General features: G+C 45.0%; 1 protein-coding gene across 1 annotated transcript in view; it reads left to right on the forward strand.

Moving 5' to 3' along the window:
* Positions 1-27364, forward strand: part of LOC140201935 (metal transporter CNNM4-like) — a 64405-nt gene extending 37041 nt beyond the window's left edge. The window contains exons 4-7 of the mRNA XM_072266773.1: positions 7440-7609; positions 9174-9270; positions 15002-15168; positions 23572-27364. Coding sequence (XP_072122874.1) covers positions 7440-7609; positions 9174-9270; positions 15002-15168; positions 23572-23775 — 638 coding nt within the window. The 3' untranslated portion in view covers positions 23776-27364. The remainder of the gene's footprint in view (positions 1-7439; positions 7610-9173; positions 9271-15001; positions 15169-23571) is intronic.
* The last annotated feature ends 227 nt before the right edge of the window (positions 27365-27591 follow it).

Genomic DNA, 27591 nt, shown 5'->3' on the forward strand with positions numbered 1-27591 from the left:
AGAATCAACAAACTCATTCGTAAGGCCAGTGATGTTGTGGGGATGGAACTGGACTCTCTCACGAGGATGCTGTCTAAGTTGCATGCCATCTTGGACTGTCTCCCATCCACTACATAATGTACTGGGTGGACACAGGAGTACATTCAGCCAGAGACTCATTCCACCGAGATGCAACACAGAGCGTCATAGGAAGTCATTCCTGCCTGTGGCCATCAAACTTTACAACTCCTCCCTTGGAGGGTCAGACACCCTGAGCCGATAGGCTGGTCCTGGACTTATTTCATAATTTACATATTACTATTTAACTATTTATGGTTTTATTACTATTTATTATTTATGGTGCAACTGTAACGAAAACCAATTTCCCCCGGGATCAATAAAGTATGACTATGACCACCTACCACACAGGACATACCCTCTTCTGTTAACTTAATTTCCCCTCCCTCTCCCTTCCCTTTTTCCATTCCCTTTTCTGGCTTTCCTGTTGCCCCTTTTCTCCTTACCTGCCTGTCACCTCCCTCTGGTGCCCCTCCTCCTTCCCTTCTATGGTCCGCTCTCCTCTCCTATCAGATTCCTCCTTCAACTCTTTACCTCTTCCACCGATCCCCTCCCAGCTTCTCACTTCATTCCTCCCTCCCACCCATCCATCTTCTCCCTCACCTATTACCCGCCTGCTTGTATTCTTCCCTTACTAACACCTTCTTGCTTCTACCCACTTCCTTTTCAGTCCTGATGAAGTGTCTCGGACTGAAATGTTGACTGTTTATTCCCCTCCATAGATGCTGCCTTGCCTGCTGACTTCCTCCAGCGTTCTGTGTGTGTTACTCTGCTTGGGGCTGGCAGGCATTTCTGCTGCAGAATCCACTTCCTCTCCAGAAGCTGGAAGTTCTGTGGGGATCGAGGCTTTGTTACCAGTATCATTAAGTTTCCATGCAGAGCCTGGCTTCTCTGTGCGATTGCTGCTGTACTTAATATAAACTGGGAAATTATCAGCTGGTGAGCCTGACATCAGTTGTGGGTAAATTATTTCAAGGTATTCCAAGGGACTGGATATGTACAATAAGTATTGGGATTGACAAGGCTAATCAACATGGTTTTGTGTCTGTGGTAGATAGTCATAGTCATACTTTATTGATCCCGGGGGAAATTGGTTTTCGTTACAGTTGCACCATAGATAATAAATAGTAATAGATCCATAAATAGTTAAATTGTCCCGTGTGGGACAAATCAATTTAGCCCAATATACGGGATGTCCCGACAAATACGGGACAGTTGGCAACCCTATGTTCAAGTTCAACAGTGTGTGACAGGGAATGAGGAAAGGTGCAGCTGACTCGTATCGTTTCCTCACGGCCCGGTAGCACATGGTTTGCGGCCCGGTGGTTGGGGACCGCTGACCTACGGGAACGACATCAATAATGTTGAAAGAGTAGAGAGAAAATTTACAAATATGGTGCCAACATTTGAGGACCTGAATAAGCTGGGTCTTTATTCCCTGGAGTGTAGAAGAAAGAGGGGAGATTTTCTAGAGGTATACAAAATTGTGGGTGTCAGGGTGGAGATATGTCCCCGCCAAAGGAGGTGTAAGATGCTGCTTCCCTCCACTACCCTTGGGCAAGGTGTAGCACCTGCTTAGCCCCCGATCAGGGTCACGTGAAGCCACGAGAGCAGCTGGTGCCTATCACAAGTCCTGGTTATGTGACCACTGATGCCAAGAAGACAATCTCTGAAGAATATTGACAATGGTTGGGGTCACCATCTTGTAAAGACTCTGCCCAGAATAAGGCAATGGCAAACTACTGCTGTAGAAATTTTACTAAAAACAATCATGGTCATGGAAAGACTGCCATCACCTATGTCACCACTTAACAAACGAATGATTTAAAGTTGAGGGGTATAGATAGAGTAAGTACAAGCAGGCTTTTTTTCCTTGAGTTCATTTGAGCCTGGAACTCGAGGCCATAGGTTAAGAATGAAAGGTGAAGTATTTAAGGGGAATCTGAGGGGGAATGTCACTCAGAGGGTGGTTAGAGTGTGGAATGAGCTGTCAGCATAAGTAATGAATGCAGATTCAATTGTAAATGAAGCCCCCTCACCAAGCCTGTATGGAAACTTGGCTCGTTGCTGGCCCTGCTAACAGCCACGGGACCCGGTGATGAGAAGGCCTCCTTTCATAAGCAGTAGGCATCCAGGGTCGGTATGATTTGAGATTCAACCGAACAGGAACGTTATGATGTTCCGATTAATGAAACCTCGATTTGAACAAATGCTGCGTAAATACTGCCCATACACAATTGTTGGTCGGCAAGGAATAACAAATAGTACACTGCATAAAATTATAAAAAATATTTTTATAAATTTCAGCTTTATCAAACAGTTAGTAGGAAAAAGAAACAGGAAATAAAACGGTCCATTACAGTTTAACGCAGTCCAAATGTGCACATGAAGTTGGATCTCATGCTGGAGTTGTCTTTAACTCGCATGCTGAACCCACCCACGGTCTGCGTGAAAGCACACACCACTTCCTGAGTGTCACTTGACATCCATCTCGAACAAATGAGCAGTCCCTTCGGAGCATTGGCCCTTCCTCCTTGGAGTCATTCATCTGCACAAAGCACCTTGGGCAACAGGGATGCTCCTTCTAAAGAAATCCTCAACCATCTTTCTTCCTGTCCTCTCCGCCGCTCCCACCAAAAAAAACTCTGAAACTCTGTCTGTCTCAATTCTCTCTCTCTGCCCCTCTCTCTCGATCTTTCTCCCGATTCCACCACCCTGATTGGCTGACACAACATTCCTAAGTTGAACATCATAGCCCATTATCTTTTCGCCAAAACAAAGCCTTCTAAAAATAGAACACACTGCTTTTACAGAACCGATATAATGAAATACCTACAGCACTGCAGTAAAAATTTTAACCAGAGCTTTACAGAACATTAAGAGAATTTTGGTACAAGGATGGAGGGGTTTGGAGCAATATGACCATGCCATGCAAAAGGGTCAAGATGGGGAGAAAGGCTTGTTTTCTGTGCGGTGGTTCTCTGACACTGCAAGCTAAACAGGGCCGGTCTTCCTACAACTGATCAGCCCCGGTAGAAACTCGTGGGCGTAGATATTAGGGTGCCACAGTCGCATAGCGGTTAGTGCAACACCTTTACAGGTCGGGGCTTTCTGGAGGGCGGATATCGTAACCAGCGCCCAACTGTGAGGAGTTTTGGTGTTCTCCCTGTGACCGTGTGGGTTTCCTTGCACAGTCCAGAGGATATATTGGTTAGTAGATTAATTGGTCGTTGTCAATTGTTTGTGATTAAATGGTCACAGACAGCCACGAAAAAAAGAAAACCATGGAACCCGTTCAAAGCAAAGCATCAACCCCCAAAGTGCAAAAAAAAAAAGAACAAATCATGTAAACGGCAAAAAAAAACTAGCAAAAAACACGGAGTACCACCAAAGTCATCGGGAGCCCAGCCATGTTCAGTTCAGTCTAACATTGTGTGGTTTGTTATCTGCAGACTGCAGAGCCGATCTGCCCCGATCAAAATTGCACAAAATAGCAACAAAAAAAAAAGAGCGGCGGGGTGAAGGGAGGAAGATGGGGTTGAGAGGGATAATAGATCGGCCATGATGGAATGGCAGAGCAGACAATGGGCTGAATGGCCTCATTCTACTCCTATGTCATATGGTCTTGTTGTCCTGTTCGGCTTTTGAGTCCAGTCTTGTGGCCGCAATGACTCGGCGCCAAGTTTGGGTACAATCACTTTGTTTATACACTATATCAGATAGTTGCAGGAGTGGAAACCAAGCACAACAGGGAAGGTGTATGGAGGATGTGGGTCAGGATGATGGTGTTGGGATTTGATCATCAAGGGTATTGTTCCTTGTGCCTACCCCACGTTTTTTTTTCTCTCCTTGACGGGCCCGATTTGTCACTCCTGCACTGTAAGTTGCCAGTGTGTACCATTACTAATATAGTGGGCCGGTGGTGTAGTGGCATCAGCACCGGACTTCAAGGCGCGTGGTCCTGGGTTCGAATCCAGCCGGCTCCTTGTACACTTTCCATCCGGGCTGTGTTGAGTGTTGAGCTGGCAACCCGGCCTCATTAAAAAAACAGAGAAAACGCTAAAGAACTGGCAGGGTTACTGCCCGATGCGCCACACCGCATGGAGAGGAACAACAACAATGGCAACCATTACTCACACGACTCACTAAAAACATTTGGTCACACTACTCTGTTTTCTTGCTCTGCACATAGAGCATTTTCCACTCTTTGACCAGTTTGTGATCTTGTCTATATATTAAAAAAAAAATTAGACATTTGTAAACACTGCCCAGCGACAGGGGTGGTGGGGCTGAGGTGTGAGATGAATCCCAGACAGCCTGTCTCCTATGGAAAAGCCATTCTAGCGTCTGGGGTGCATGAGTTCCATCCTATCACCTCCCCCAAGAGAGGTGAACCCCAATACCTGTGGGTAGTTAGGTGGAGATCCAGTTCTATCCTGGACACACTCCAAGGCAACATACTGAAGGGTATGGACATGGGACGCAGAGCTGCCTGCAGTGGGGTTGTTCTTGTGAGCCTGTATACTTTGTGTACTGAGTGTTATATACCCAGTGACCAGGCAGTACGCTCAACACACACAAAATGCTGAAGGAACTCAGCAGACCAGGCAGCATCTATGGAGTTAACAATCAACGTTTTGGGCCAAGACCCTTCAACAGGTCTGGAAAGGAAGGGGAGAAGTCAGATTAAGAAGATGGGGGTCGGGGGGAGAGGAGGAAGAAGTACAATGTGGCAGGTGAAAGGTGAAACTGGGAGGGGGAGGGGGTGAAGTAAAGAGCTGGGAAGTTGATTGGTGAAAGAGATGGAAGGGCTGGAGAAGGGGGAATCTGATAGGAGAGGACAGAAGGCCATGGAAAAGGGAGGAGGAGGAGGAACATTGGAGGGAGGTGATGGGCAGGTAAAGAGATGAGATGAGAGAGGGAAACGGGAATGGGGAGTGGTGAAGGGCGGGGGGTAACGGTCGAGGAAATTGATGATCATGCCATCGGGTTGGATGCTACTCAGATGGAATTTCAGGTGTTGCTCCTCCAGCCTGAGTTTGGCCTCATCGCAGCAGTAGAAGAGGCCGTGGACTGTCATGTTGGAATGGGAAGTAGAATTGAATTGGGCTTTTCTGTTCGATCCTGATTTTTCTGGCGGACAGAGCGTAGGCGCTTGGTGAAGCGGTCTCCCAATCTACGTCGGGTCTCACTGATATGCAGGAGGCCACACCAGGAGCACTGGATACAGTAGATGACCCCAACAGGCTCACAGGTGAAGTATCACCTCACCTGGAAGGACTGTTTGGGGACCCTGAATGGTAGTGAGGGAGGAGGTGTAGGGACAGGTGTGGCACATGTTCCGCTTGCAAGGATAATTACCGGGAGGGGAGATAAGTGGGGAGGAACAAATGGGCATGGGAGTCGTGTAGGGACCCCATGCCCATCCCTGTGAAAAACAGAAAGTGGCGGGGGGGGAGATGTGCTTGGTGGGGGATGACATTAGAGATTGCAGAAGTTACGGAGAATTATGTGCTGGACACGGATGCTAGTGGGGTGGTAGGTGAAGACAAGAGGAATCCTGTCCCTGGTGGAGTGGCAGGAGGATGGGTGAGGGCAGGTGTGTGCAAAATGGAAGATATATGGGTGAGGGCAGTGTTGATCGTGGAGGAAAGAAATCCCCTTTGAAGAAGGAGGACATCTCATTAGATCTGGAATGAAAAGCCTCATCCTGAGAGCAGATGCAGTCGGTGCAGATGGAGGAACTGAGTGAAGGGGATGGCGTTTTTGCAGGTGACAGGGTGGGAAGAGGTATAGCCCAGGTAGCTGTGAAAATCAATGGGTTTATAAAGGATATCCATTGATAAACCATCTCCAGCGATGCAGAGAGATTGAGAAAGGGGAAGGTGGTGTCGGAAATGGACCGGGTAAATTTGAGGGCAGGGAGGAAGCTGGAGGTAAAGTTGATGAAGTCGATGAGCTCAGCGTGGGTGCAGGAAGCAGCACCCATGCAGTTGCCGATGTATCGTAGGAAGATTTGGGGAGTGATACCAGTGTCGGCTTGGAACATAGTGTTCCTCGAGGCTGATAAAAAGCCAGGCTTATGAGTGCCCATGGCTACACCTTCGGTTTGAAGGAAATGGGAGGAGCCAAAGAAGAAATCTGCTCTCAGGGTGGAGCTTTTCATTCCAGATCTAATGAGATATTCTCCTTCAGAGAAAGGGGCTTTTCTTACTCCACTATCAATGCTGTCCTCACCCACATCTCTTCCATTTTGCGCACATCCACCCTCATCCCATCCTCCCTCCACCCCTCCAGAGATAGGCTTCCTCTTGTCTTCCCCTAACATCCCACTAGCCTCCGTGTCCAACACTAATTTACCATAATTTCTGCCATGTCCATCGGGAACCCACCACCAAGCACATCCTCTTCCCCCCCCCCCCCCCATTTCTGCTTTCCACAGGGATCACTGCCTCCTCTGCGACTCCTTTATCATTACATCCCTCCCACTGATCTCCCTCCTGGCGCTTATCCTTGCAAGCGGAACCAGTGCTACACCTCCTCCCTCATTATCATTCAGGGCCCCAGACGATCCGTCCCGGTGAGGCGACACTTCACCTGTGAGTCTGCTTGGGTCACCTACTGTGTCCGGTGCTCCTGGTGTGGCTTTCTGTATATCGGCGAGACCCGACGTAGGTTGGGAGGCTGCTTCGCCAAGCACTTACACTCCCATCCGCCAGAAAAAACAGGATCTCCCGGTGGCCATCCATTTTAATTCCACTTCCCATTCCAGTTCCGATATGTCAGTCTGTGGCCTCCTCCACTGCTGCAATGAGGCATACTTGAGTTGGAGAAGCAACACCATTTTTTCCGTCTGGGTAGCCTCCAACGTGATGGCATGAACATCGATTTCTCAATCTTCTGATAATGCCCCCGTCCCCTCACTATTCCCTATTCCTATTTCCCTCTCTCACCTCATCTCCTTACCTGCCCATCACCTCCCTCTGGTGCTCCTCCTCCCCTTTCCCTTTCTTCCATGGTTTTCTACCCTCTCTGATCAGATTCCCCCTTCTCTGGCCCTTTATCTCTTTCAACTATCAACTTCCCAGCTCTTTACTTCATCCCCTGCCCCTCTCCTGATTCCACCAGTCACCTGCCACCTTGTACTTCTTCCTCTCCTCCCCCCACCTTCTCATCTTTCTTTCCAGTCCTGATGAATGGTTTCGGCCCGAAACGTGGGCTATACTCTTTTTGCAGATGCTACCTGGCCTGCTGAGTTCCTCCAGCGTTGTGTGTGCGTGTGTTGCTTGGATTTCCAGCACAGCATCTGCAAATTTTCTTGTGTTTGTGGCAGTATGCTCAGATGGTTTCTGGCAACTGACCTCTCCCGTTCTCCTCTGCAGAGGTCAGTCACTTCAGTGCTGCACATTTTTCAGAGAAGATCCTCCTCCGCCTCCTTAAGCATCCTGACGTCATCAATGAGATTAAGTTTGACGAGGACAACAAGTACAGTCCAGACCACTATCTCTACATTCGAGGTAGACCAGTTGACTACTTTGTGCTTATTTTACAGGTAAGACTCACTTCCTACAAATTTCTCCCAATTCGCGATCTACTGTGGTCAACTTGTGTGTTCACTTGTCCTAGACAAACGATGCATTTCACAGTCTGTTTCCGTGTACATTATGTCTTGTAACTTCAAAACATTAAACTAATTCAAAGGAAAACGAGAGAGCTGAGAGATGCGAGTCTTAGCTTGTGTTTACTTTGAGCAGGGCATGTATGTATCATAAAAGTTGCTGGTGAACGCAGCAGGCCAGGCAGCATCTCTAGGAAGAGGTGCAGTCAACGTTTCTGCACCTCTTCCTAGAGATGCTGCCTGACCTGCTGCGTTCACCAGCAACTTTTGTGTGTGTTGCTTGAATTTCCAGCATCTGCAGAATTCCTGTTGTTTATGTATGTATCATGTCATGACGTTTTAAATTCACAATTTTTTCATATAACCATTAGGAATTATATGAACTAGAAAGAATGCTTAAATCAAAACATATTTACAAGATTACTCAAATACTGCATTACTGAAATATTAAATACACAACATACATGTTTAAGACCAAAAGATGTAGGAGCAGAATTAAGCCATTTGGCCCATTGAGTTTGCTCCGTCATTTCAAAGTGGCTGATCCATTTTTCCCCTCAGCCCCAATCTCCTGTCTTTTCCTGTATCGCTTCATGCCCTGACTTATCAAAAATCTATCAACCTATGCCATAAATATACCCAGTGGCTTGGCCTTCACACACACTTGTGGCAATGAATTCCACAAATGCTCCACACTCTGAAGAAATTCCTTTAGAACAGGGATGAGGAGGGGTGTCCTTCTAATCAGAGATGGTGACCTCTGGTCCTAGACTTTTCCTTTACTGCCCTTGCTGTGCGTTGCGATCAAAGCTAGGCAGGGAGTTGAACACCTTCCCCACCATCACCCGAGCTAGAAGCTTTTTTTTTCAGGGTTTTTAATGAGATAACTTTGTGGAACTGCAGAAGGTTGAGGAAACCCCATACAGGGCCAGAGCCATCAAACGTTCTTCAGACACTAACCCTTTCACTCCCGGGATCATTCTTGTGAATCTCCTCTGGAACCTCTCCAAGGACTCTTGGATATAGAGGCCAAAACTGCTCACAGTACCCCAAACGTGGTCTGACCCCATGTCTTATAAAGCATCAGCATTACATCCTTGCTTTTATATTCTAACTAGTCCTCCTCCCAGAGGGAGGGCAGGGATCACTACTAACCCCTTATCCCAGAGCTAAGTGCTGGCTTTGAGGTCTTCATCTTCACAGGCCTTTAGTCTCCGTTAGCTTCTTTTAAGATGTTTCTTAAAGCGATCATTTTTATCGAGATTCTGGCCAACTCTTAGGTAACTCCACATCAAATGTTACTTGATCGCTCTCCTTCCATTAAAGGCATCATTTCACGGTTGTGGTTACCACAGACTTTAATCATTCTCTCAACTCCCCCCAACGCCAGCACTTTTATTTCGGACCCATGACGCCGAATGGCATTGGGTCAAAAGTGTACATGGTGTAGAATGAATTATGCAGTCTATGTCCCGCTTAACTCATTCTTGCCTCACAGGGCAAAGTGGAGACGGAGGCTGGAAAGGAAGACATGAAGTTTGAGACTGGTCCTTTCTCCTACTACGGCATCATGGCTCTCGGCAGTTCACTTGTGGGTAAGAATTTTCCCTTTTTCAGTGTGTTAATACTTCACTGAAAGTCGACCTCCTATTGGGAATACGTATGAAGTATTAATAGTTCTGTGAGCTCATTACACGATTCTGTGAGAAGGCCTGTCGATGAGTAAAGTTGGTTCTCTGCTATCTCGCAAGGATCAAGGATCAACTTTATTCGCAGTAGACATTTGCATGTGTTTCGAATTTGCTGTGGTGTGTTGGTCAGAATGCAACAAAAACACAATAACAGTGAGCAATGATACAGAATAAAGACTTAATAAAAAATATGTTAAAGTTTAAAGTACAAATAGGGAATAAAATATGCATAAGACGTTTCCAATGTAAACAGTATTACACAAAAGTGGCTTAAAGTGTTTACGGTGCAGTGGCTGAGGTAATAAGAGGGGGTGGAGGTGGGGGAGGGGGCTAACTAGGGCTGATGAGATTAACTGCCTGGGGGAAGAAGCTACTGAGATGGTGTGAAGTTTTTGTTTTAATAGCCCTGTTGCACTTTGCAGAAGGGAGCTTTTGGAAAAGGCAGGTTGCAGGGTGGGTTGTGTCCATAGTGATTTTCCTGGAGACACGAGGCCTGCTGTGACTGGGGACTGCAACCAATGACCTGATGGTTCACTGTAGTTTTTGTACATTGTGAGAGGATGCTGCATCAAACCAGACAGTGGTGGCTGATGTGACGATGCTCTCTGGCAGAGTAGGATTGTGCTAAGATGTTCTGGGGAAGGTGGACTTGTACCAACTGCTGCAGGAAGTGTATCCTCTGTTTGTTAATGAATTTTGCTAATTAACGCTCAAGCTGAGCACTAAATTGTTCACGCAAACATCAGGAATTCTGCAGATGCTGGAAATTCAAGCAACACACATCAAAGTTGCTGGTGAACGCAGCAGGCCAGGCAGCATCTCTAGGAAGAGGTACAGTCGACGTTTCAGGCCGAGACCCTTCGTCAGGACCCTACAGTCGATGTTTCAGGCCGAGACCCTTCGTCAGGACTGTACAGTCGACGTTTCAGGCCGAGTCCTGACGAAGGGTCTCGGCCTGAAACGTCGACTGTACCTCTTCCTAGAGATGCTGCCTGGCCTGCTGTGTTCACCAGCAACTTTGATGTATGTTGACTGAATTGTTCAGTTGGCTCCAGTTATTTGGTGGGGGAGCGGGGGGGCAGGGGGATGAATTTTGTCTCCTGCTTATTCCAAGACTCTGTCGGCTATATTTTTCTCCTGAGTGCCAGTGCAGCAGACAAAAGCAAAATACTGAAGATGCTGGAATTATGGGTGGGTGGGAGCAGCAGAAAATTTTCAAAGAACTCGCCAGGCTGGGCCCCGTCTGTGGAGGAAAATGTTCTGGGACGACAGCCTTTCACAAGAATATGTGAAAGTTTAAAGACAAGTGTATTTTAAATAGGGCACCACAGTAGCACAGAAAGAACGGGGTTCAACTCCCGCTGCCCTCTGTAAGGTGTTCGTGGCCGGGTTTCCTCCCTCATTCCCAAGGTGCAAGTGGTGAGCGTGTTAAGTTGGCGCTGGAAGTGCCGCAACCCTGGCGGGCTGCCTAGCGCGGTCCCCTCTGGTTTGACCTCGTGCAAATGGCGCCGTTACAACATACACGCTGACAAATAAAGCTGATCCTCTTTTCTTTCTTGCTGAATTGGAGAGAGTGGCGAGGGCGGAAAGGAACAAAGAGCGACTGTCATGGGATAAAAGACAGAGATTGAATGAGACAGTAGGTGCAGTGCTGACTGAGGGTTGGGAGGTGTGATCTGCCTGGAGAGGGTGTAGACAGTGGACACTGAAGGCTTACCCTCTCTTGTTCTCTGTACTTTAATCTTGTTCTCTCTCTGTTGCTCCATCTCCGCCTCCCAGCTCCCGTCTGCAGACTCCGCACGTGCAGTCTCAAAACAGCTTCCCTAATTCCTTGGTTCCAAGGTAAATCACACATGGTCTGCACGGTTTTTATCCTCCGTTCCCTTAGCGACCCTTTTTTTTGTGCAAAGGGGCTTTTGGTTTGAAGGGACTTTGAGCCTCTCTAACAAGCATGTCACTCCTTTCCCTGCCTTTTGAAGCTGCCTGCTGGGTCTGGGGAGTGTGGAATGGACTGTGGAATTTGGGATAAACTTCAGTCGCTCACCAGCTAGACAGGGGACTGAGTTCAAGAGCCATGAGGTAATTTTGCAACTCTATAAAACTCTGGTCAGACCACACTTGGAGTTTTGTGTCCAGTTCCAGTCGCTTCATTTTAGAAAGAACGTTGACGCCTTGGAGAGGGTGCAGAGGAGGTTTACCAGGATGCTGTCTTGATTTGAGAACATGTCTTATGAGGATAGGTTGAGTGGCCTCTGCTTTTTCTCTTTGGAGTGAAGGAAGGTGAGAGGTGACTTGATAGATGTACAAGATAAGAGACATAGATAGAGTGAACAATCTGTGACTTTTTCCCAACACGGAAGTGGCTGATACCAAGGGGCATTTTTAAAATGGCTAGAGAAAAGTATGGGGGGGATGTCAGAGGTCCTTTAATCCTATTTTGGAATAAATTATAAAGGGGTGTTAGAGGTAGGTTTTATACTCTTGAGTGGTGGGTGTGTGGAGTACCCTGCCAGGGTGCTGGTAGAAACAGATACAATAGGGGCATTTAAGAGCTGCTTAGATGGATGAAAGGGAAATGGACTGAGTGGGAGAGTGGGGTAAGATTGATTGTAGAGTAGGTTACAACATTGAGGGGCTTGTACTGTGCTGGTCTGTGAGATTGGGACATTGGAACTGCAGTTTGAGGCAAATGTTCAGTGCTGTATGGTGGAGGTAGATGCAGTTGTGGTCACACCTACAGCTGTTTGGCCCAAATCCCTCTGAAGCAGCTGTTCCCAACCTGAGGTCCACAGGACCCCTTAGTCAATGGTAGGGGTCCCTTGCTCGAAACCTTTCCATTCCATGTCCCTCTCCAAATGATTTTTTTAAAAAAGTTGTTACAGTTCCTGCTCCAATCAGTTCCTCTGGCAGTTTGTTCCATACATTGACCATCCTTTGCTCTTTTAAAAAAAAAGCTGCCTCTCGTGTTACTGTTAAATCTGCCCCCACCCCCTTATCTTCAGTGGTTCTATTTAACATCAGAGAATGCAGTCTGGGATTCTTGTTCTTCACAGACATCCACGAAAACAGAAGAGTACCCCAAAGAATGAGTGACAGTAAAAACGCTAGAAACCCCAAAGCTCCCCTCACCCCTATGCACAAGCAATGAGCCTCTCCTCCCCTCCCCCACTTCAGCAAACTAAATCATCAGCACTCTCCACCCACCAAGCAAGCAATAGCAAAGTCCCCAAGAAAGACCATGATCTGCAGTACAACAAAAAAATCATTCACCTGACAATTTGACATGCCATAGGCATCTGTCTCTCTGTCTCTCTGTCTCTCTGTCTCACTCTCATATGTATAAATGACAGAGGTGCCCCCCCTCCACTTTCTTAGCAAGAGGGGAGACCAACAAACAACTCACTGATTACCGTGTAAAAGTTAGCTGTCTCACTTTTTCCCCCAAGTTCTCCGACTGGAGAATTGGCATAAATTCTCCCCCGCTAACAACAGTGCGCTCGCGGTTCACCGCGTACAGAGCCCCCGACAGCTGATCCGCTGTTTTCAATGTTCTGTTTTCTCCCACATTGCTTCAGATGGCGGCACCAGCATAGAATCGGCTAATCCCCAGGGCTGCCGCAAAGCCTGGAACCCCAATTGTTGTGTCCTTGGGATATCGAAAAATGGCCGCGAAGAACCGAAGTTTGAGTGTAACGTTAGGTCAGGGTGTTCAACAGAACCCCCTCCACCTTGAAAAGGAAAAAGAGACTTTAAAGGTAGAAATTAATCTGTTTCCACAGATGAGTTTGAGGGAGTCGCTGCGGAGTGCCATCGTAGCTCCGCCCCTTAAACCTAGTCCCTCTAGTTCCTGATTCCCCAACCCTGGGGAACAAAAGACTGGGCCTCGTTGGACCTCAGAATAACAATCAGGCTTAATGTTGCTGGCCTATGTCGTGAGATTTGTTAACTTTATAGCAACAGTACAAAGAAATACATGGAGATGATACTGTCCGGAATGTTCTTTGGAAGTCAAGAAGGAGGTGCAAATCTTGTGGTTCTTGCACCACGTGCTCCCAATACAGCAGGGCCAAAAAATGACTGCTGGGAGAAAAGTCAGTAAGACTTTTTGTTTGATTCAAGTAAGTATTTAAGCACTTTTAATTGTTATGTTGGCAATGGAATGTGTTACGACACCTGCTGGCTGCCCCCTGCACAACCTGGGTGTATGTTGGTTGTTAACACAAACAATGCATTTCACTGTACGCTATGAAGTACATGGGATAAATAAATCTGAATTTGGTGTTTTTCTGGTTTTATTTAATTAGTAACATCACGTGCCGAGTGCTTTTGATTTTTGTCACAATTCTTGTCACCCACAATTTTAAATGGCAGGTTTTGGTCTGAGTGGAGCCTCGCTAGCCGTCAGAGATGGTCTGTCAGTGCACGTGTCCACTCGCACCAAGAGAAGGTTAACTCCTGAGCAATGCCTCCTGGCAGATCCAGCATGCTGGGGTTCTGGGGTGCAGGTCTCCATGCGGGGAGGTCGGGAGCTAGAGCAGCCTCAGCAGAGACTTTTCTCACAGACAGTTAAGTCCAGTGATTCCAACCATCCCATCAATATCCGCTTTCATGAACGCCTCATCCCGTTGTAGTCATGGTACAGAGCGAGCGTCGCGGTAACATAGCAGTCTGTGTAACGATATTGCAATGATCAGGGTTCAACACCCGCCACTGACTGTAAGGAGTTTGTACGTTCTCTCCGTGACTGTGTGCGTTTCCTCCGGGTGCTCTGGTTTCCTCCCACGTTCCAAAGACATAACGGTTAGGGTTAGTTGTGGGCACGCTGTGTTTCTAAGATTAAAGATTGGCTATATTTATCATGTGTGAGTGAGGCCTCTGTTGGTCAGGGTTAACCGAACGGTCCTAGATGCCTAGATGGAGAGTAAAATGGAGAGCAGGCTGTTGCCCATGTAGCAAGCTCCCCCTCTCCACACATCTGATGAACCCAAAGGTACGGCAGAGACTGATAGTTTGGTTCCAGCAGCATCGCAGGCATTGCTGGTCAGGACTGAACTCAACGTAGGACGTTCGTAGGAACTCCAGGTCCAGATTTTTCCCTCTCGGTTTACGCCAAGGCAGATGAGGCTTGAGATCAGAGTTTTCCTTCTAGGTGAGCTGCCAACCATGGCTGACGAGCCCCATCTGTCCGAAAATGCCACGTACCTCAAAATGTATAGTGAAATGTGTCAAGGGTTGTGCTGGAGGCAGCCCGCAAGTGTCACCATACATCCAGCACCGACGTAGCATGCCCACAACTCGCTGATCCTAACTGATACCTCTTTGCAACGTCGGAGGAAACCAGAGCACCTGCAGGAAGCCCAGGCAGTTATTGGGAAGATGTACAAACTCCACACGGACAGGGGTGCGAATTGAACTCTGATCTTGTAGTGGAGGGTTATGGCACTGTAAAGTGTTACTCTAGCAACGCTCCTGTGCTGGAAGCGCGGTGACACTTGCTGCTTGTCCCAAGCACACGTTCAGGCTGTGTGGTCATTGATGCAAACGATGCAGTTCACTGTATATTTCGGCATAAATGTGACAAGTAAAGCTAATTTTTATCTTTTAACCTGATACATCCAGTCTCTTTCCTTTTTAGAGACCCGCTCATCGTCTCGCAACAGTGAGTTGAATCGTTCTATGTCGTTACATCAGACTGAGCGCTCGGAGTCGTCGGGGTCCATTGTGCCAAGCTCCATGGGTGGTTCAATACATTATGTTCCGGATTTCTCTGTCAGGGCAATAACGGACCTGCAGTTTATGAAGGTGAGCAAGCATGCGGTGCATTTGACCCACTGCTGGAACCTGCTGTTTGTGAGAGCATCCATTTTATCACACTCCCCTCTCCTTCCCCCCCATGATTGCTTTAATGTAATCAGGAGGACTTGTCCAGATCAGGGGAATGGCCCAAGAAGTGGCAGATGGAATATAAGCAGCACCAGTTATATTCTGCATATATACTTTGAATGAGCCTTTGAAATTTACAGTGCCTATACGAAGTATTCATCCCCTTGGAAAGCTTCATGTTTTATTGTTTTACAACATTGAATCACAGTTGACTGATCAGCAGAAAAAGATTTTGTGTCAAAGTGAAAACAGATCTCTACAAAGTGATCTAAGTTAATTACAAATATAAAACACAAAATAATTGAATAAGTATTCACGCCCTTTAACATGACATGCCAAATCATCACTGGTGCAGCCAACTGGTTTTAGAAGTCACAGAATTAGTTAAGTCGAGATCACTTGTGTGCAGTCAAGGTGTTTCAATTGAATGTAGTAAAAATACACCTGTATCTGGAAGGTCTGACAGTTGGTGAGTCAGTGTCCAGGGAAAAAACTGCACCATGAAGACAAAAGAAAACTCCAAACAGTTTCGTGAAAAGTTTATTAAAAAGCACAAGTCAGGAGATGGATACAAGAGAATTTCCAAGTTACTGAATATCCCTTTAGATATTAGAATATCCCTTGGGTAAGTCAATCATCAAGAAATGGAAAGAATATGGCATGGCTATAAATCTGCCTGGAGCAGGCTGTCCTCAGAAACTGAGTGACCGTCCAAGAAGGGGACTAGTGAGGGAGGCCACCAAGAGACCCATAACAACTCTGGAGGAGTTGCAAGCTTCAGTGGCTGAGATGGGAGAAACTGTGCGTACAACTGTTGCCCAGATGCTTCACCAGTTGCATTTTTATGGGAGAGTGCAAAGAGAAAGCCACTGTTGGGGGAAAAAAAAACTCATGAAATCTTGGCTACAATTTGCCAGGTGGCAAGTGGGAGACTTTGAAGTCAGCTGGAAGGTGATTCTGTGGACTGAAACCAAAATTGAGCTTTATGGCCTTCAGACTAAGTACTGTGTTTAGTGTAAGCCAAACACCACACATCATCAAAAACACACCATCTCTACTGTGAAGCATGGTGGTAGCTGCATCATGCTGCGAGGTTGCTTCACTTCAGCTGGCCCTGGAAGGATTGTAAAGGTAGAGGGTAAAATGAATGCAGCAAAATACAGGGAAATCCTGGAGGAAAACCTGATGCAGTCTGCAAGAGAACTGCGACTTGGGAGAAGATTTGTTTTCCAGCAAGATAATGACCCCAAGCATAAAGCCAAAGCTACACAGGAATGGCTTAAAAACAACAAAGATAATGTCCTGGAGTGGCCAAGTCAGAGTCCAGACCTCGATCCATTTTGAGGATTTGTGGCTGGACTTGAAAAAGGCTGTTCACTCACAACCCCATGCAATCTGACAGAGCTTGAGCAGCTTTATAAAGAAGAATGGGGAAAACTGACCTATCCACACAGACTCAAGGCTGTAATTGCTGCCAAAGGTGAATTTACTAAATACTGACTTGAAGGGGTTGATTCTTACGTAATCAATTATTTTGTATTTTATATTTGTAATTAATTTAGATCACTTTGTAGAGATCTGTTTGCACTTTGACATGAAAATCTTTTTCTGTTGATCAGTGTCAAAAAAAGCTAAATTAAATCCACTGTGATTCAGTATTGTAAAACATGAAAACTTCCAAGAGGGGGTGAATACTTTTTATAGGTGCCGCATATTCCATCTGGGATTTCTTCTTCCAGTTTAAAAAAAAATCTCCTATCCTCTTCTGTTCCCTACTGTTGAGTCTTGCCTCTCCTCGCCTGCCTACCATCTCCCCCTGTGTCCCCTCCTCCTTCCCTTTATCCTGTGGTCCACTCTCCTCTCCTATCAGACTCCTACTTCTCCAGCCCTTTATCTTTCCCACCCACCTGGCTTCACCTATCACCTTCTAGCTATCCTCCTTTCCCTCCTCCCACCTTTTTATTCTGGCATCTTCCCCCTTTATTTTCCAGTCCTGAACAAGGGTCTCGGCCCGCAACTGTTTATTCATTTCCATAGATGCTGCCTGACCTGCTGAGTTCCTCCAGCATATTGTGTGTTTTGCTCTGGATTTCTAGCATCTGCAGAATGTCTTGTCTTCATAATTCGATACACCACACTCTGCATCTGTAAAGCAAACAGCACTATGAAGGACCTCACACACCCCTCATACAAACTCTTCTCCCTCCTGCCATCTGGCAAAAGGCACCGAAGCATTCGGGCTCTCACGACCAGACTATGTAACAGTTTCTTTCCCCAAGCCATCAGATTCCTCAATACCCAGAGCCTGGACTGACACCAATGTACTGCCCTCTACTGTGCCTATTGTCTTGTTTATTATTTATTGTAATGCCTGCACTGTTTTGTGCACTTTATGCAGTCCTGGGTAGGTCTGTAGTCTTGTGTAGTTTTGTGTTGTTTTACGTAGTTCAGTGTAGTTTTTGTATTGTTCATGTAGCACCATGGTCCTGAAAAACATTTTCTCATTTTTACTGTGTACTGTACCAGCAGTTATGGTCGAAATGACAATAAAAAGTGACGACTTGGATTACTAGTTTGAGGCTGGGCTGCAGTATAGTTCATCACCAGCAGGTGGTGCTATTAGTTTCTAGGTTCAGCTCCCCCAGCAAGCAACTTCATACCATATCTGCTGGTACAGCTGTTCCCTGGTTAAGAGTGTTCATCTTAGAGACACCCCGGATACAAGCAAGCTCACATTCCTTGAAAGTGGCGTCACTGATAAATAGGGTCATAGAGAGAAATAGGGTCATATTCTGTCTGGGTAGCCTCCAACCTGATGGCATGAACATTGACTTCTCTAACTTCCATTAATGTCCCACCTCCCCTTCGTACCCCATTCCTTATTTACTTATTATTTTTTTTCTCTCTTTTTTTCTCCCTCTGTCCCTCTCACTATAACTCCTTGCCCATCCTCTGGGCTCCCCTCCCCCTTTCTTTCTCCCTAGGACTCCTGTCCCATGATCCTCTCCCTTCAACAGCTTCGTATCCCTTTTGCCAATCACCTGTCCAGCTCTTGGCTCCATCCCTGCCCCTTCTGTCTTCTCCTGTCATCTCGGATCTCCCCTCCCCCTCTTACTTTCAAATCTCTTACTATCTCTTCTTTCAGTTAGTCCTGACAAAGGATCTCGGCCCGAAACGTCGACTGTACCTCTTCCTATAGATGCTGCCTGGCCTGCTGCATTCACCAGCATTTTTTATGTGTGTCATAGAGAGAAATTGGGCACATTGGCCATCCTAAATCAGACTGTTGAGTACAGGAGGTGGGATGTTAAGTTGAAGTTGTAAAAGACTTTGGTGAGGCCTAATTTGGAGTATCGTGTGCAGTTCTGTTCACCTAACTACGGAAATAAGATTGAAAGAGTACAGAGAAAATTTACAAAGATGTTGCCAGGACTTGAGGACCTGCATTATGGGGAAAGGTTGAACAGGTTCCCTGGAGTGAAGGAGAATGAGGGGAGATTTGATGGAGGTACACAAAATTATGGGGACTATAGATAGGGTAAATGCAAGCAGGCTTTTTCCACTACGGTTGGGTGAGTCTAGAATTAGAGGTCATAGGTTAAGGATGAAACATGAAATGTTTAAGAGGAACTTCTTTGCTCAGAGGGTGGTGTGAGTGTGGAAAGAACTGCCAGTGGAAGGGCAGGTTCAGTTGCAACATTTAAGAGAAGTACACGGATGGGAAGGGTACGGTCTGAGTACGAGTCGATGACACTAAGCAGAATATCAAAGTTCAAAGTAAACTTATTAGTGAAGTTGTACTACCTTGAGATTAATTTTCTTGGAGGAAGTCAAAGGAAAATAAATATGATATAGTTTATGAAAAACTGTACAAATACAAACAATGTGCAAAAGAAGACAAATTGTGCAAACTATTTACTTTTATAAAAAAAAAATGATACTGAGAGTCTGAGTTGCAGAGTCCTTGGAAGTGGATGTAGAGGCCAGTTCTGGGTCAGTTCAGTGTTAATGTGAGTGAAGTTATCTATGCTGGTTCAACATCCTGGTAGTTGTAGCGTTTCAGTGTGGATTAGATGAGCCAAAGGGCCTGTTACTGTGCTGTAGTGCTCAGATTCTGTCTCTTTTAATCTTTTTATTAGCTTTCAAGTTCATAAACGTAATAACAATAGTGATATAAAGAGATTGGAATTACATTATTGGTAATAAACATACACAAGAGAAACTACAAATAGAACAGGTATAATAAACTTCCAAACTCTTAATATAATTAATCATGAAGAGAAAAAAAAAGAAAAAATATCACAAAGAAAAACCCCCCAAACCCCCTCCCCAAAAAAAACCCAAACAGAACAAAACAGGGCTGAATCAATATATTGGATCGAATTCATTCATTAATGTCGTCAACTCCGCTCCTCTGTTCATATATTCTAAGTTAATAAAAAGGATTTGGAAAAGGTCAAACTACATCATATGAAAATGTTGAATAAATAGCTTCCAAGTCTCTTCAAATTTAACCGAAGGATCAAAAATGACACCTGATTTTTTCTAAATTTAAACATGATATAGTTTGAGAAAACCATTGAAATGTAGTAGGAGGATTGGTCTTTATCCAATTCAATAAAATGGATCTTCTGACCATTAATGTAACAAATGCGATCGTACGGCAGATAGACAGATAGACATATTTTATCGATCCCGAGGGAAATTGGGTTTTGTTACAGCTGCACCAACCAAGAACAGAGTACAAACATAGCAATACAAAACCACAAACAATCAAATAATAATATGTAAACCATGCTAGACAGAAATAAGTCCAGGACCAGCCCATTGGCCCAGGGTGTCTGACCCTCCAAGGGAGGAGCTGCAAAGTTTGATGGCCACAGGCAGGAATGACTTCCCATGACGCTCAGTGCTGCATCTCAGTGGAATGAGTCTCTGGCTGAATGTACTCCTGTGCCCAGCGGTGTAAATGATGTTACATGCTGACATCAGGTTGGCAGAGGGAGGGATGTACACAACAACCACAATTGCATGTGAGGTTTTCCTTGGCAAATAATATGGCCGGAGTCCAACAGCAAAAAGTTCAATATCCAGGCTACAAACATGTTCCATGATCGTAATATGACCAGGATTGCACCATCTGTTGTTAACCAGAACAGCAAGCCCCCTCATTTACGCTTACCGCTCTCAGTGCACTTCTGGTCAACCTGAACGGTATGGAAGCTCTTTATGGAAACGTTTTGGTTGGATATGTCCTCGTGCAGCCATGTTTCAGTAAAACATATAACACTGCACTCCCAAAATGTTTTCTGACTCCTGGCTAGCGCTGTCAACTCGTCCATTTTATCTTTATTATCATTTTATAAACGAGCTAGTTTATCTTTAGACATGTGGGCCCTATGTACTACCTTAAATTGTACCAGTGTATGTTTAGCACATATAGAGGAAGAGCTAATTAGTTGAAAAATTTTCTCCCATTTCTCTATAGGTAGGTGAAGTTGAAGTTCCCTTTCCCATTCATTTTTAATTTTATCAGATATACCTGGCTGTATTTTCATAATTGTATCATAAATAGCAGTTATTAATCCCTTCTGATAAGGATTTAAGCCTAATTTTTTTTCTGTGATATCAGTTGGGTATGAAATCGGAAATGTAGACAGCATGGTATTTTAAAAGTTTCTTATTTGTAAATATCTTTTTATAAAAAAAAAAGGGATCTGGGCCAGTTATATCTATTAGGCAACTGTTCAAAAGACATGAAACAGTTATTCAAAAATAAGTCACGGAAACATGTTATACCCTTCATTTTCCATATCAAAAAGGCTTGATCCATAACAAAGGGTTGGAAAAAAAAATTAGATATAATAGGGCTTGATCATATAAATTTGTTCAAACCAAAAAATTTACAAAATTGGAACCATATTTTCTAATGTGTGTTTAATTATTGGATTAACCATTTCTTTATTCAATTTAGAAAACACAAAGGGCAGTGAAGATCCTAAAATAGAAACTAATGAAAACCCTTGTACAGAGTAATTTTCGAGGTTTACCCATTGTGGACTTGGAATTATATCGCAATCTTGTCTCCAAAATATTAAATATCGAATATTAATTGCCCAATAATAGAATCTTAAATTTGGCAATGCTAAACCACCATCTTTCTTGGACTTCTGTAGATTTTTTTTTACTTAACCTAGCATTTTTATTCTGCCATATATGAGAGGAAATTTTAGAATCAATGTAGTGCTCAGATTCTGTGATAGTAAATTCAAATGTCTTGACCTACACACATTCCAATGAGTTTATCCCTCAGCTTATGGAATCAGATTAGGCAGAGATCGTTCACAATTGGCTCTAAAGAACCTTTAATGATATTGAGTGGTTTAAGACCATCAGACCTAGGAGCAGAATTAGGCCATTTGACCCATCATGTCTGCCTGCCACTTGACCAAGGCTGATTTATTTTCCATCTCAACCCCATCTCCTGTAACCCTTTGACGCCCTATTGTTACTTTCAAGTGCTATTGTTACTTTCCTATCTTATTGCTTATTAATATTTATTATTTATCCCTATTTCTTAAGGTTGTTAGTGGGCACGTGGCCAAGTGGTTAAGGCATTGGACTAGCGACCTGAAGGTCGTGAGTTCGAGCCCCAGCCGAGGGAACGTGTTGTGTCCTTGAGCAAAGCACTTAATCACACATTGCTCTGCGACGACACTGGTGCCAAGCTGTATGGGTCCTAATGCCCTTCCCTTGGACAACATTGGTGTCGTGGAGAGGGGAGACTTGCAACATGGGCAACTGCCGGTCTTCCATACAACCTTGCCCAGGCCTGCGCCCTGGAGAGTGAAGACGCTGATCCATGGTCTCGCAAGGCTAACGTATGCCTTCTTAAGGTTGTTATAGCTGGAGGTTGTCATGGGGGCAAGCTCCCACTATCTATTAAGTTCTCTCAATGACGTGCGCTTCAAATAGCCTCTGACAGCCAAGTCCAGCTCCTGGCCTTCACGTGTGCCTTTGCTACCAAGCCTGGTGGAATCATTTCTACTGACAGGAGATGGGGCAAAGATAGGTTTACGGGTGTCTTAAAGCCAGTCACCTTGGGCAGATGGGGTTCGTCAGCCGCGGTTGGCAGCTCCATCTTGGAGAAGGAAAATTCTGATCTCAAACCCCTGCTGCCTTGCGGCTATACCCACCCATGGGGAGGGCTTCGGGAGTAAACCCCGAGGGGAAAAGTCTGGAGCTGGAGTCCGTCAGGCAGTCCTACATTCAGTTCAATGCTGGCTGGCAACTCCTGCAATGCCGCTAATGTCAGACTGTATCAGTCCCTTAGGATTCATCAAGTGCATGAGGGGAGGAACCTGCTGTCTGGGCAACAGCTTGCTCTCCATGTTGTACTGCCCTGACTTGTCTGTATACCCAGCTGGGACTCAACATTTATAGTCGACTCTGACCCAAGGAGTCCTTAGCTATTTATCAGTATTATTTACTTATTATTATTATTTTTTTGTTGTTGTTGTTTTTGCTGTTTCTTTTGCACATTGTAATTTTTAATTGATTCTTTATTCTACCTTGAATGCCCACAAGAAAATGAATCTTTGGGTTGCATATAGCAACGTATACATACTTTGATAATAAATTTACTTTGAACTGCCAGAAAGGTTAGTGGATACAAAATCCAACATATTTGAGTGAAACTGAATGAGCACTTTGGTTAAATCTATGTGGCGATGCTTAGAAATGGGAATACTCTGGGTGCAATTAGGGTCATATATGTTGACATATACAATACATACTTTGATAATAAATTCACTCTGAGCTGAGCGCCATGGCAATGTAGTAGTTAGCCGACACTATTGTTTAGATTGTTTCTTTATTTGTTGGGATACAGTGCAGAACAGGCCCTTCTGGCCCTTCAAGCTGCACTGCTGAGCAATCCCCCAATTTATCGCTAGCCTAATCACAGGGCAATTTACAATGACCAATTAGCCGACCAACTGGTACATCTTTGGAATATGAGAGGAAACCGGAACTCCCGGAAGAAACCCATGCAGTCACGGGAGAAAGTACAAACTCCTGTGATGCAGCGGCGGGAATCAAACCCGGGTTGCCTGTACTGTAAAGCATTGTGCTAACCACTATGCTACTGTGCCCCTGTGATTTAGATTAGTGTTAAATGGATGGATTGCTGGGTGGTGCAGCTCGTTGGGCCTGTTCCACACTGTATCTCCAAATAATTAAAACTTCTTGAACTTTGAACCTATCTTTAATCGGCTCTTTTCACCTCTTTTCTCTTGGTCTCTTTCCCTTTTGTATGAACAGATCACCTGGCAGCAATATCAGAATGGATTACTGGCCTCGAAGCTGGACAGCACTCCACAGTCCCCTGAGAACCCACACACCAAGATCGACATGACGCCATCGGAGAAACCCCCGAGTATAGTGGACGAAACCACGTCCCTGCTGAATGAGCAGAACTCTTCGGACCTTAAATCCAAACACACTTCAATAGAAAACAATATATGACCTCTCTCCCCCCTCCTCTCAAGCTCTGGTACTTGACGCTGGGCATAAAGAAAAACAGGTCATGGTGCGACTTCAATGTTGTCTGAGGGCAGGGAAGTGGAGCATTCCTGAACTAAGAGGAGGCAGTAGGAGGATGCGTACCTTGCACTGTAGTCCCGAGAGTGTGGATCGAGGGGAGCTGCAATGGGTGGGTGGTGGGAACCATGCAGAAGAAAGATGAGATAATGATCTCCTTTGCCAAAGATGTGATCCTTCAGTGTTTTTTTCCTCTCTATTTATGATAATGTCAAAGCTGCGATATTGGAGATGGACGTTGAGGCTTTGTGCTGGCCATTGTCCGTGGTGATCCACCATCCAGTTGCCCAGGATCCTGTGTTGCTGGCCAGTACTTGAACTGATGCTTGTGGTTGAAGTCAAGGGCACTTGTTGGCTAATGGGCTCCCGAGCTCAATGCCAACTGTTTGTTCCTCAGTTTGGTCATGGTGTCACCCGAAGGATGTTTGTTCTCCCCCCAGACCACCTCTCTGCTCTCCCTGTCACCCTTCACCGGCCTCACCTCCCCCCCCCCCCCCACCCACCCACCCAAGCATTTCACCACTTTCTCTTCCACTCCACCTGTTCCCTCTTCCTCATGGCTTCCTAAACATTTGCCTCCCCACCACCTCTCTAAAGCACGGTCCATCCTAATCACAACCAGATCCTCTTGTCTGTAACTGTTGTATACAGTGAAGTATTACCAGGAGAGCTTCTCCCATTTTCTCACCAGAAGCCCTATAGATAGTGGATCATTAAGGTCCCATGGAAAGCAGTATTCAGGGGAGCATTCCAGATCTTCTGATTTCATAACCCCACCCTCTTTCTGCTTCTGATATCATGACCCCACCCTCTTTCTCCACAACCCTCTTCCCCGTGAAATTCAGACCTCACCTTCTCCCTGGTCACTGGAGTTGCCTGTTGTCCTGATGAGGTCACTGGGCTCAGAGGTTAGGGGTGAGGATGGAGATGGTCGTCAAATATTTTGGGATTGCTTTAAAAGTTTGATGGTGCAAAGTAGCAATTTGTCTGAGACATTGGTCCAGCTCGTGTCTTGGATTTGTTTTTTTTTTTCGTGCATTGTGAACCGTTGACCAGATGTTGGTGTTCAGCAACAATCAAAACAAAGCTATATATTTTGTCTTTTATTTATTGGTTAGTTCTAAGGAGCACAGCCAGCCTGTGTTTTCACCCCTGTACATGCAGGTGTATGACCTCGTTCAGGTAACTCCCTTGGGGATCAGGTCAGACCAAAGAACAAAGCTGGCTTCTGCAGGTTGGAAACCAAATGAAGTGCTTTCCTGAGAGAGCCTAACGTGGAACAGACCGCTTGGAATGCCCATGCTGTGTAAGGGCACCTGGGAAGAAACAGCCCCTCGTTTTGGACAGAAGCTATCAGGAGTAGAAAATACTTTTAATTCTATTTTAAATGAAGACGAAGAATATTTGATCAATGCTTGGTGGTCTGAAATATGAAATCTTGAGGCCACTTTTGTACTTTTTTTTTTGTTATTACCAAAATCTCCAGTCCATTCAGGTTAATTTCTACGCCAATCCTGGTCGTGCTAACGAAAATCCTGCTGGATCTAAAACAACCCTTCCGCTTGCAAATTGTGAGACGAGCTAATTGTACCAGTCTGGATTGGTATGCTGCGCCACCCACACTGCCAGGAGTTGGATGGCATTTTATTTACCACGCACAGGTCGGGTATTAAATGAACTAGAGTACATGGATCAGTCGTGCAATGCCAAGTTCTCAGACAAATATAAAAATTGGCATAATCTCAGGAGTGGTGACTTGCGTTGTAATACTTTACCATTGATTTATACATATATATATTATGCTCTTCAGGCTGGCTTGTGTCTTCCAGTTTGTACTCCAAGCTGACTTTTTGATGAAAATGTTTATATTGATGGTGGTGAACTTTTGGTTACAGGACATGGGCTAACACACAACCCAGTTGAGGTATGGTGTTGGCATTTGTGGTGGGCCTGCCCTGTGAGCCATTCCCTTACACCATGGAAAGCTATGACTGGGTGAGGTTGTACAGGTGTGTTATTGCACTTGCTGGTGTAAGGGCGGGGCCTCTTTCTGCCTAGACAAGTTTGCCATTGTGACTAAAATACACTTGTGCAGGTCCCTGGGAAACTGTAATGTCTATAAATATCTGAAATAGTTTTATTTGAGACAGGAGGAAAGGGAGCACCTTTTTAAACTCAACTTGGTTTTAAGATTAGCTTTATTTGTCATATGTATATCGAAACAAACAGTGAAATGCGTTGTTTGCGTCAGTGACCAAGATGGCCTGGGGCCAGCCTGCAAGAGCTGCCATGTCTCCGGTACCAACAGAGCATGCCCACAAGCGGAGCACTGGGCGGAAATCCTAGATAGCAGCGGAATTGAACCCAGAATGCTGGCACTGTGAAATCACTGCACTACCGTGCCAGGTTTCAGAAAAAACTTGGCTTTATAAATAGAATGTCTCTGAAGCACATGCCATGATGTCCTGTTTATTTAATTGAATCCCATCAATTCTCACACCACTCTGGTCCTCACCTTGTTCAACGTCCGGGTTGATACGACAAAGCTTTAAAATTTGTTCCTCCTTGTCAGGAGCAGTGGGGAGGGGCAAAGAATGAAAATTGTGCACTAAGAAAAGGGTAATCATTTCTCAGAGTAGTTTTTAGAATTCCTTTTATATATAAAGCTATATATTAAAATGAGTGTTTTGGACGTTTGTAATAAACAGATTTTGATAACTACATTGGGCGTCAGGGGGTGGAGGAAGCAGGGAAGGAGGGGGAGTGGGCAGTTTTAATCTCTTGGCTCTTTTGAGGGCCACAGAAGAATCCATACGGATGGAAACACTAACAAGCTGGAGTCAGAGCCAGGTGAGGCCACATTCCCGATCCGGACTTGTTTGTGGATAATATTCCTCTGGCCCTGTGTTCAGGAGACAATTGAGTTGAGAAATGTGGCCTGACCCCCAATGGGTAGCAGCACTCTGTAATATTTATTTCGTAATGAGGTTTTAATTTGTATATTTTTGTGATGTGTCTCCTTTCATGAATTGTTTGCATTAATGTTTTCTGTCTTTTTAAGTGTTTTATAAACCAAATGCTGAACCAACTATTATGTACAATTCCTTTGCTCTGGAACAATTCCCTGTTTTTTTGGGGGTTTTGTGCTGCCTGCCATTTTGAAGAGGATTGTTGATGATTAGGTGTATATTCTCTTGATGGAATAGCAGTGCAGATTCGATGGGCTGAATGACCTAATTATTCCTCTCTCTGATTTATTACACACTTTGCCAATGGAAACTCAGCTTGTTTCAAGACCAGCGAGTTTTTATTTTGTCTACTTCCAAAGAGATGTGTCAAAAATGTGTTGAGGTGAGTTTTTGTAAACAGGGAGTGTTAATCTAGTTTCCTTATTCTCGTGGTGAATGCATGCTATGAGAATTTGTGGGTAAAGTGATTTCTTCTCTAAATTTGTTAAAAATTTGTTTTGGGAGTGTGTTATATATTTCTCAATTAAAATGGATTTTAATCCTTGGGATGTTGTTCTGGTCTTCATTCAAAGTACACTTCTTATCCCAAAGTATGTATACAATATACAACTGAAATTAGTCTTCCCACAGGCAGCCATGGAACAAAGAACCCCATTCAAAGAAAAATAAGCAAACATCTCCCTCCCCCTGTGCGCCAAAAAATGTGCAAATGGCAACAACAAAAATGAGGGAAAACAAAATCAAGAGGCATGTTCAGTTCAGTTCTGTGTTC

This window comes from Mobula birostris, chromosome 8 (assembly GCF_030028105.1).
Source record: "Mobula birostris isolate sMobBir1 chromosome 8, sMobBir1.hap1, whole genome shotgun sequence".
Taxonomy (NCBI): Eukaryota; Metazoa; Chordata; class Chondrichthyes; order Myliobatiformes; family Myliobatidae; genus Mobula; species Mobula birostris.